Source organism: Propithecus coquereli, unplaced genomic scaffold (assembly GCF_000956105.1).
Source record: "Propithecus coquereli isolate 6110/MARCELLA unplaced genomic scaffold, Pcoq_1.0 Scaffold443, whole genome shotgun sequence".
NCBI lineage: Eukaryota > Metazoa > Chordata > Mammalia > Primates > Indriidae > Propithecus > Propithecus coquereli.
Window position 1 is genome coordinate 257,422 of NW_012150208.1, and position 10,626 is coordinate 268,047.

The 10,626-nt window shown below is 59.5% G+C and overlaps 1 protein-coding gene across 1 annotated transcript in view; it reads right to left on the reverse strand.

The window, feature by feature from the left end:
* COL23A1 (collagen, type XXIII, alpha 1) overlaps positions 1–10,626 on the reverse strand; it is a 333,882-nt gene that overhangs the window by 64,977 nt on the left and 258,279 nt on the right. The window contains exon 3 of the mRNA XM_012654681.1: positions 2,226–2,270. Coding sequence (XP_012510135.1) covers positions 2,226–2,270 — 45 coding nt within the window. The remainder of the gene's footprint in view (positions 1–2,225; positions 2,271–10,626) is intronic.

The window sequence follows — 10,626 nt, forward strand, 5'->3', positions numbered from 1 at the left end:
GACTACCTAGAAATAAACATCAGGCCAGCCAAGGCCAATCAGAGAGAACATCTACTCTGTGCAGCTCTCGCTACGTTTTGACAGGCAGAGAATCGGGACACTGCAAAGGAAAGGGCACCGAGGGGGAGGAGGTGCTGCCTTAGACAAGACACTACTCCCCTTGGAGCCTCAGTTTTCTCATCTGCAAAATGGGAATAATAACAAATCGTTATCTTGCAGTGCTCTGAGGATCCCGTGAGACCAAGGATGTGAAAGGCCCAGGGAGTCCTTGCCTTTCTCCGACTTTCAGATTGTTGTAAACTGCAGTCAGAATTCTAACAGATGTTTGAGTAAGCTGAGTAATATTATGCTTTGCCCTAAAAACAAGTGACATTGTATTCCTCATCTCCTTCTAAAAAGCGTGTCAGAAGCTTACAGTAAAAGGCAATAAAACCTCTCACAAGGGTAGGAAAGAAGAACTGAGCAATGAAGTGGGTATCTGGTGGGGCGGGTGCAGTGGGCGTCACACGCGGTCCAGGCAAAGGAAGCTCTGGCAGCGGGACACGAAACAGCCTTCGCTTCTGGAGGTCGAGGCAGGAAGAGGGACTCGGGAGCGCTCCCTGCCGGCGAGCTGCGAGGAGCTCATGCGGAGGCCTCTGCGTGAGAAGCGTGAGGAGCTCGGCACAGAAACGCCCCGCCGAGCAGGACGCAGCAGCCTGTGCCCGGCGCCAGCGAGCAGGATGGAGAGAACCTGCCTCCTTCCCTTGGGCCCGACAGGCCTGGGGTCCTCCTGGCGGTGGGTCCTTCTGGCCTCACCACTGCGCCCTCCCTCTGAAGTCACACAGGCCCTAGATACTCATTCATTCGTTCATTCATTCGTTCGCTGTGCCATGCATTTACACGCCAGGGGCCCGTTCTGTGCTGGGTGTGGGGTGATGCCCCTCAGCTGAAAGGGTTAGAGAAGGTTTCTTGGTGACCATACTTGAGCTGGACTTGAAGGACAAAGAGTAATGGACTTGGGTCAAAGTCCAGGAGGGAACTTTGTGGGCAGGGGAGAACACAGAGTGAAGGCTCAGAGGGTGCAGGGCCCTGGACACTCGCAGCGAGGCTGGAGGGGAGCGACATGGTGGGTGGCGAGGGCTGCAGGAGGCTGTGACACGAGGACACGGGGGCCTGGGTCCGAGCTGTACTGAGGAGGAGGCTGACGCTGGGTGTCTGCACCGGGAAGCAGGTGACTCGATCCTTTTTCCCTACGACTCGGAGGCTGCAGGAGAGCAAGCTGGGGGCTGCCGGCCTCAGTGGGAAGATGTCCACCCTCCCGGAGGAGAGGACCTGGCTGGAGGTGGGGGGGCATTGTCAGCGTCATGGGGGAGCTGGGGCCACAGGCATGGGAGGTTGTGGGGAGAGAGGAGAGAAGAGGGCCAAGGAGATTCGTTCTACAGGCAGTGGGGGCCGAGGAGACAAGCACCGAAGCCGGGGCTGGGGTGAGGGAGGGGACGCAGGCCCGAGCCGAGCCACGTGTGCCTGGGCGGGGCAGTGGCCCCCAGTGAGGGTCGGGAGAGATAGAGACAGGAAAGTGTCCACCGGTGTTGCCATCAGGGCTCAGGGGTGACTTTGGCCAAGACGATGTCAGAGGGGCTGTGGACGCGTGCAAGGCGAGTGGAAGGGACGGGGTCAGTGCCTCTCAGGGAAGAGTCACCGGTGTTGGGGGACAGGGGCAGATCACGGGCTGGCAGTGAGTTCGTTCTGGGTGGAGCGAAGACGGCAGGAAGGACGGGTGGCGAGGACGGGTGCGCCTGGAGGTCGTGTGGGAAGAAGGGAGCAGTCTCCTCCCGGTGGCTCTGCCGAGGGCAGGACAGGCCAGGTCTGGGGCGTGAAGACACACAGGAGCACTGTCGTGTCATGCTGGGGGGCCCGAGGGAGAGGCGCGGCGGGCCGAGTCATCTCCTCCTGCCCCAGAGAGGGGGGCCGTTTCAGAGGGGCAGACCAGGGCCTGAAGTGCCCGAGGCTGACAGTGAGATTCAGGGTGCCTGAGCGCGGAAGGGGCAGCCCTGGGGCTGCAGATGCCAAGAAGCCAAGAAGAGGCGTCCTGGGCACTGTGGCCTCTGGAAGAAGTGGCTGGAATTGGAAGGGAGAGGAGGCCGGCCCGGGACCAAGGGCTGTGACTGAGGGTGGGGAGGAGGTGTCCCGACCAGGCCCCAGCGAGTTCCAAGCCTGGGCCAGGAACTGGGAAAACCGGGACTCACCAGGGTCGCCTCTTCTCCCAGGCTTGCCACGCCGTCCGGGGGGCCCTAAACAGGAAAACAAGGATGGATTCGTTGAGAAGGGAAGTCAGTGGGCCTGGGCGGAGCCCGTGGTTGCGGCTGCCCCTGCACAGGGGCTTACCCAGCCCAGCCACCCACCGCGCCGCAACCGCTTTGTGGGAGCAGCCTGCCCGGGGCTGGTCCGGGGGAGACGAGTGGGAGAAACCCCTTCCCTCTGTGCCCCTCCCTCCTGTCCCTCCAAGCTCCCGCCACCCCACACGGTGGCTGCATTGCTCACCCTCACACACCGCTCGTCATCTGTGCGCGTCTTCGCCCTTGAGCCCTCCCCCACCCAAGCACATTCACTGCGGGAGACTCTGGAGCCGGAAGGGGTCGTCGCCGAGGAACTTCAGACTTAGGAGAAGAGTAAGGGTGGGAGTTACCTTACAAAAGCCCCGACAAACGCTTTTTCACACTCACTAAACTGAAAGGACAAAGCCGAATCAATGAAGACGCTGTCCTGGCATCTCACGTGCTACGGTTCTGTCACGACGGCACCATGTGATCCACCTGCCATTCTGGAACCTTCAGCACCTCCTTCCCCACTGCTAGGAGCTGCTCAGACGCTTGCAGGTCACTGCACGCCACCACCCTCTTCTGTACCCATCCTCCAGCCGCACGTCGTAAGCTTGTCTGGATTTTTTTTTTTTTTTTGAGACAGAGTCTCACCGTGTTGCCCGGGCTAGAGTGCCGTGGCGTCAGCCTAGCTCACAGCAACCTCACACTCCTGGGCTCAAGCGATCCTCCTGCCTCAGCCTCCCCAGTAGCTGGTACTACAGGCATGTGCCACCATGCCCGGCTAATTTTTTCTGTGTATTTTTAGTTGTCCAATTAATCTCTTTCTATTTTTAGTAGAGACGGGGTCTCGTTCTTGCTCAGGCTGGTCTCGAACTCCTGAGCTCAAACAATCCGCCCGCCTCGGCCTCCCAGAGAGCTAGGATTACAGGCGTGAGCCACTGCGCCCGGCCTAGTCTGTCTGGATTTTTGATGCAGACCATCCCGCCTCCACCTCTAGCCCTCCGCCTACGTCATTCCCTGAGACCCGAGTGGCTGCGACACTGAGGAAGAAGAGGGCTCTCGGTCAGAGGTCCAAGCCTTCATCGCACCAGGGAAGGAGGCCACAGAGGCCGTGACCATATTAGAAGGCACTGCCCTTTCCTGCAAAAGTCAACCTCAAAACCCCTCAAGAATTCCCAGAGCAGCCAGGAGGAGGAGACTGGCCCGGAATCAAGTCTGAGGCAGGACGGCTCATGGGGAGCTTCGAGTGCGTGCGTGTGTGTGTGCGTGTGCGTGTGTGTGTGTGCGTGTGTGTTTGTGTTTCCCTTCTTCCTCCTCCCACGTGCAGGCGGGTGGTCAGGCCCATCTCCATACCCCTGCCCAGTGCTTGAGACCAGGGGGAAAAGCAGCCCAGGGTCGGAGAAGCTTCCCGACTTTGTTAAGGGGGTTCCCTGCATAGGGAGGGGCCCCTCAATGCTGTGTCAGAAACTGAAACCCTTGCAGGCCTGGGGGTGAGGTGAGAATGAATTTCTTGCCAGCCTTGTGGACTGGGGGCTTGAGGTCAGGGTGGTTACATAAAATCTAAAAATTAAAAACATGCTACTTCTCACACCCCCGAGTTCCGAGAGCAAAAATCCGTGCCAGCGACATGGCCCTTCATTCTCCCCCGTCCTGGATGCAGACTGTGAGGCCGGGGCTTGGGCTGGAATCGCCCAGGGGCTGCGCTGACGTGGCGAGGCCAAGGCTCCCGCACCCCGCAGCGGCCGGCAGCTCTCCAGACCCGCGTGGCGCTTAGAGCTCACGAAGCGCCTCCAGGCCCTGCGCTCGGCCAAGGTCTGTGACGCTCGCTCGCGGCCAACTGCTTCTCTGACATCTCAGGCCCCTCGTGGCCGAAATACCCGCCTTGATCTCCTCCCAGCACCCTGTGTGGGGCTGATGGTGCCTCAGAACCTCCTGAGCTGGTCACACGGGTTAACCGAGCTCTAGTCATTAGCTAGTCCCCCATGTCTGGGGGGCTGGTCAGCAGCCTCAGTGGCCTTTTCTCCTCTCTGGGCACGTCTGTTTGCAGGGTCAGCGAGGGCGTGGGTGCGGGACGCCATCAGCACACACGGCACCGTGCTCCTCCGGCCGTGGGAGGGAAGCTCTGGGGCTCCTGCAGGGCCACAGAAGGCCCATGGCGGGCTCAGCACAGCCGCCTGCTGGGGCCTCAGGCTGAGGGTGGGACATGCGGGGAAGGGGCGCGAGTGGGAGAACGAGGCAGGCTCTGCTGGACCCGCAGCTAAGCCAGCACCGTGGGTTTCCGATGATCATTACTGGGTACGACTAAAACTCTCAGTCTGCGCAACTCCAGCCAGATGAAGCTTCTGCCTTCGCCAAGGTGGCTGAACTAATGGATTTGTCCGGGTGGCTCTCCTGGGTGGCGCAGTCAGGCCGAGGGCCTGATGGGGCGGGCACTAGCAGGGCAGCAGCTGCCCAGCTGGGTGGGGCGCCTCACCTCCCAGGGCCTTTGCAGAAAGCTCCCGCAGGCCTGGCGGGCTGGTTGTGAAGGCCACCTGAACGGGCTTGTGCGAAGACAGGGAACGCAACTGCCCAGCACTGATCCAAACCAGGCGCGGTGCTGGGGACCCTTGCTGGGTCTACCCTTGATTCTGAGCTTTGTTCTCCAACGTTCAGCTGCGCTGGGAGGCAGCACTGCCACACCAAGGTCATCTCCGGTTTCCCACATGTCCCGAACCTCCGGCAAGGTGCCCTGGTCGCCTACGTGCAGTTACCACCAGTATCCAGGTAGCCAAGGCAGACACTGCCTGGGAGTCGCCCTGTCTGGTCCTCCTGCGCCCCCCAGCCTAGGCCCCGCCTTCCTCGGCATCAGGCAAACGCCCCCCAACCCCCTCTCTCCCTCTACCACCCGCCCTTTCTCCCACGCTCCATTCTTCCCCCTGGCAGGGGGCAGCCCGCTGGAGTGTGCAGCCTGTGTCTCATGCTGCTGCGTCCCCAGCTCCCAGCACAAGGCAGGCCCAGGTGACATGTGTCGAGGGAAGAAAGGAGGGATGGGTGGGCAAGGAGGCCTCGGGTCTCCTCACCATTTCCTGGCATTCTCTGAAAAAACCGTCAAGTCCAACAAGATTCGGGGCTTAGAAGAGACGTGGGGCCACCTGGTTTGATGCGCACAGGCCGAGGAGACGGGGCGTGCCTTCTGCCTGCTCTCCCCACTGCAGGAAGACAGGTGGTGAGGCGCTGCGGGGGGACGTGCCGGAGCCGCTCTGTGCTGACTGCTGGGCTCCCACGCTGCTGCCTTTGCAAACAGAGAAGCCAAGCACACGAGGACTGGACTGTGGGAGCTGCAGGGGGGAGGGCAGGAAGGACGGCCCTTCATGCGTTTCTAGACCGCCAGGTGCTGAGAGCCCGCTGGGGGCCGCAACCTGGCCTGAGCAGCAGCTAACTCATCCAGGGAACATCGGCTTGGGTCCTTTTGGCTTCAGGCCTCCCGCTGCTCATCCCACAGGCTCATCTGCTCCCTGGCCGTCCTGTGAAGAAGGCGCTAGTGTCTGCCGCACAGACCAGAGCTCTGAGGCTGAGCCGGGTGAAGAGGCCTGCCTGAGGCCATGTTGCTGGTGCCTTTGGGGGCCCTCCACAATCAGTGTGTGTCTCCTGACGCTTGAGGACAGCTGTGCCCCGCACGCGGGACCGCAGGCAGGCAGCCTTGGCCACTGGGAAGGTCATCCCCCTGGGGCTGCAGACCCTCTGCCAGGCTGGCTCTGCCCCAGGGCACTGGCGCCAGGCCTGGAGCACACTGCCCTGGCGTCCTGGGGAGAGTGGGGCCAGCCTGGCCACAGCTCAGACCTGGCTACAGACAAGTAAACCCCTGGCCCGGTGGATTGCCCCAGTTTTCTCCTTGTTGGTTTTGTTCTTTTATTTCCTTTCTACATGTACAACTTCTCCTGCTGCTGCCACAGGATCAGACACTCAGGAAGGCACCTGGGAGTCTGTCTTGATCAACCTGTTCATGCACAGATGGGGAAACTGAGGCTGCGAGGGTTGGGAAGGTTTTGCCCAAGGATGCTGCTGGAAAAACTATGTCAGCCGGGAAGTCTGGTGATGAAGGGCCAGCTTGGGCTGGGAGAGGCCATTGTCCCCAACTCTGTGTGGGAGCCACATAGCTCTGGATCAGCGGTTGGCCATTGTGGGGACACTTGTATTTCACAGTGGGTGTCGCCTTAGTGGCATCTGCAAAGCTTCCTTCCAGAGGCTGCAGGCAACAAGAAGGTATCAGAGCAAGAGGCAAAAAGACCTGATAGGGAAGCTGTTTACTCTGAGCAAGTTACTCAACCTGTCTGAACCATAGGTTCCCTACCCATAAAGCTTTGAGGGTATTGGCAACTACACCTTCCTTGTAGAACTGTTAAACAGATGAGCAGACAGCAGCTTGGAGCATAAAAGGGTGCCTATTTGGGAGCCCAAGAAATCACTGGCTGGAGGGGCCCCCAGGCCATTAGAATCAGGGGCCTTGAAGTAAGTTCAGTAACTTTGTGGGCAGGGCTTGATGCTGACCGGGCCTTCAGCTACGCCCTGATGCTGAGCAGACAAGCGCAAGGTCAGCCCCCTGGAAAGCCTGTGGCTTCTTCCTGTCGTAATCACTGCCTGTCTGCAGACCTCAGGATCAGACTGCGGAGGCTGAGCAGCCTAGGAATGGGACTTCTCAACGAAAGCCCGAGGTTGCAGGCACAGCACCGGCCAGCAAGGGCTCCAGCTTGTTGCGAAATGACCCTGGATGCCTGTGACCGCCAGCCGCACACTAAACCACTCCAGGGAGGTTTACAGCTTTCTTACACTGTGTTCCAGGCCAGACAAAATGGGACAACTTCTAACTTATAAAAATCTCATCTCTGGTCGGGGTGGAGAACTCATGCCATTGACCAACTCCAAAGGGGGGCCCAGAACCCCGACAGGTTTCCTCTGAGTTCTGAGCAGTGAGGAGTTGGCTCTGGAAGCAGTGGTCTCCCCTAAGCGCCCCTGGCACCTGCCTGCCCCGAGGGCATCCCTTCCAGCAACGCCTGCCTTTTTGCTGTCTGCTCACAAATCAGAGCCACCTTACCCCAGCTGGCCGTGCAGGGCACAGCCTGCCAGGCCGCCCTTCACTGCGGCCGTCTGACTGCTTCCGGTGGGCTCCTGTCTGGTCCTCAGGCCTCAGCCCTGACCCCAGTTCTCCCTCCTGCCAGCCCCTGAGCACAGGGACTTTGGTGCAATTTATCTAATGGAATCTACACCACAGTTCTGTAAAATGATTTAGTCTTTCTCTATTCCATTCTCCCTGTATATTGGGGGATCTGAGACTCAGAGAAGTCAAGAAATGCTCCCAGGCACAACAGCAAAAGGAGGGAGCAACCCAGCGTCCATGGACAGAAGAATGAATGAACAAGATGTGTATCTATACAATGGGATATGATTCAGCCTTAAAAAGGAAGGAAATTCTGACACATGCTCCCACATGGATGAACCTCGAGGACGTCATGCTGAGTGAAGTGAGCCAGGAGCAAAGGGACACATACTGAATGATCCCACTGTGTGAGGCACCTAGAGCAGTCAGATCACAGAGCCGTAAGGCAGCGTGGGGGCTGCGGGGGGCGGCCACGTGGCCAGCATGGAGCGGAGCCCTGCAGTCGGATCGAGAGCCCACGCTCCTGACGCGGGCCGGCTGCCTCCCGCCAGAGAAGATGCTTGTCAGTGGCGAGCAGTCAAAACAGCCCACGATTTTATAACCACTACTTGGCATTTGTTATTTGTCTGCTTCAATATACTGGGAGCCACACACAATAGAAGCTGCCCAGGGATGGCTCTAGAGGTTGGTGAATTAAATATCTAATTAATTTTACAGACCCAAATGACGGCGGCCCCCTCTGGCCTGCCCTCCTCAGGCCATGTAAGACGCCTGCTGTCGCCGGCCGGGTCCTCTGGCTGGTTTCTCTCCAAGTCAGGAGCAGCTTTACTAAAGCATCTGAAATGGGACTAAGGAGTCCGGACCCGCCACTCACACTGGCGGCCACCAGCTTTGTCGAAGTTCGACCACATCATGTTCTCTGGAGAACCAAGAGCCATCTCCCAAAGGCCCCTGGCGGAGGGTCGCCCAGCCAGCTGGGAGTGGAGGGCCCACTGTCACGTGCCGGGGCTTTTGCTATCTCTTTAATCTTTCCAGAAACTCTGAGATGTAGATGACAGGCCCATTTACAGGTAGGAAAACTGAGGCCCAAAGGTGAGGTGACCTGCCTGAGTCTCAGAGCTGGCCAGGAGCCAGGGCTCTTGCCTGCACCAACGCTGCTTCCGGGGTTCCTGCTTTTCAGGGCAATGGACGGCCGTTTAGGCACCAGAGCTAAAAATGGAATGTAACATCCAGAGGGCCCAGCAGGAAAGACCTGGAAGGAACCAGAATGTAGGTGAAGGGGACGAGGGCAGGGAGGGTTTCCAGATCAGAGTGGCTGGGCTCCTGTCGGTGCTCCCGGTCGAGGATGTGCGGGGCCCAGGGAGAGCATTCACATTTTCCGAAGCTCTCCTCTGTAAAAGCCCCCAGCCCTCCGCGTCCCACAGCAGAGACTCAGAGCGAGAGCAGCTGCCCGAGGAGTCCTTCTGATTAGCAGACGGAAGGCTCATGGTGCCCCATGCTGGAGAAGCCACGTGACAGCCATTCCTCAGCCTCGGCAGTGCCCTGTCCCGCCCCCTTCAGCTCAGGCAGCTGGAGGGGTCTGAGCAATGCAGTGTGGAGAGCGAAAAGCCCCTGGAATGCCGAGAACCGCGACTCTGCCCTCCTGCAGGGCCTCAGGGCCGCGAGGACATCTCCGGAGGCCTGACCAGCCGGCAGGCCTGGACAAGAAGGGGAGGTGGGGGGACTCCAGAAGGGGGCTCTCCAGTGTCAGGTTAACCCAGCTGTCGAAAAGAGCCTGTACCCAGGAGAAGGACGGTAGCGGCTACACAGCAAGCCAGGTGCCGACGCTGACGGCGGGGCCGCTGGGACCTGCGAGGCTGGCAGGCACGTCTGTGGCACAGGCTGCGTGTTGTTGGTGCGTGGCCCGGCGGTGGCTGGGAGGGCTCGGGGTGATGGTCCCTGCTGCATGGGCAGGCGGTCTGTGGCTCTGGGCTTGGTCTGCCCCAGACTGTGTTAGTGCAAATGAGCTTCCCCCAGAGCCACCCTGCATCTCCTGGGATTCCGTTTCCTGTTGTAAAACAGGCCCCAGAGAGGCGCATGTAAACCAGCACACCCCAAAGAAACCAAATTCCTCAACTCTCCATTCACCCTAAAGCCTTAATCACTGACACATGGGCCCAGGTATTCCTATTCCTCTGAACTTAATGAAGACCAGGATTTATTGTTTTCAGAGAATGAAAAGGTTTTTATTTTTATTTCTTTTGAGCTTAAAAGGTCATTCATGCGAGCTTTTCATGAGAATTCCTCACAACCTGCATGCTAAAAGTCCCACCCTACCCCGCTCAGAAGGTTCTAGAATGGGCAGGTGAGAGTGGGCAGCTGGAGGATGGAGCAGCGAGAGGCCAGGGTGGTGGTGGCATGGATTCAGGAAGGCACGCTCGAGGAATAGCTGGCCGCTTGGCACGTACCACCTGCTCTGAGTCGATCTGACAGTTGCGGACCCTGGACGTGGAACTCAGCTCTTGGGACAGGAGAACAGTGCTCTCCCAGGGCCAGGGCACACACCCGCAGGGCGTGCGTGCTTTCAGTTCCGCATCCCGGGGACTCTGGGCAGCTTGAGCGGGTACAGGGTGCCCAACTGTCCTGGTTTGCCCAGGACTGAGAGTTGCCGGGGCTCTCGGTGCTGAAGCTGGGCCCCTCTAAGGTCTGTGGCGGCCACCCCAGCGGCGCAGCTCTGCAGACCACAGCCTCAGAGGAGCCAGAGGCTGAGGGGGAAGATTCTGGGGTCCCAGAGGGGCTGCTCTCAGGTGCCAGCCTGTGAGGCACCAGGCCCCGCCCAGTTTCCCTGCGCTGTGGACACGCACCCCTGGGGGTCTCAAGTGACTCGTAACTTGTTTTTCTTGACCCCGAGGGCCAGGGCTGAGGACCAGGCTTCCGCTGGCAAGCTGGGTCCGAGTTGCCTGGCACCTGCCTGCCGCTCAGAGGGCTCCCTCTAGGGCAGCAGCTCCCTGCCCTTCAGCACCGCCTGGAGGTCACCAGCGGAGCGGGGCCTGCCTCCCCGCACACTGCCGCTCCTCACTTCGCCCTGGGAGGGCTGGCCACTGTGCGTCCAGCTGCGTCTGGGGCAGCATTATCTTTTAAACAGCTTTATTAAAATAGGATTCACATACCTTACAGTTCACCCAATGGTTTTTGGTATATTACATTATATTT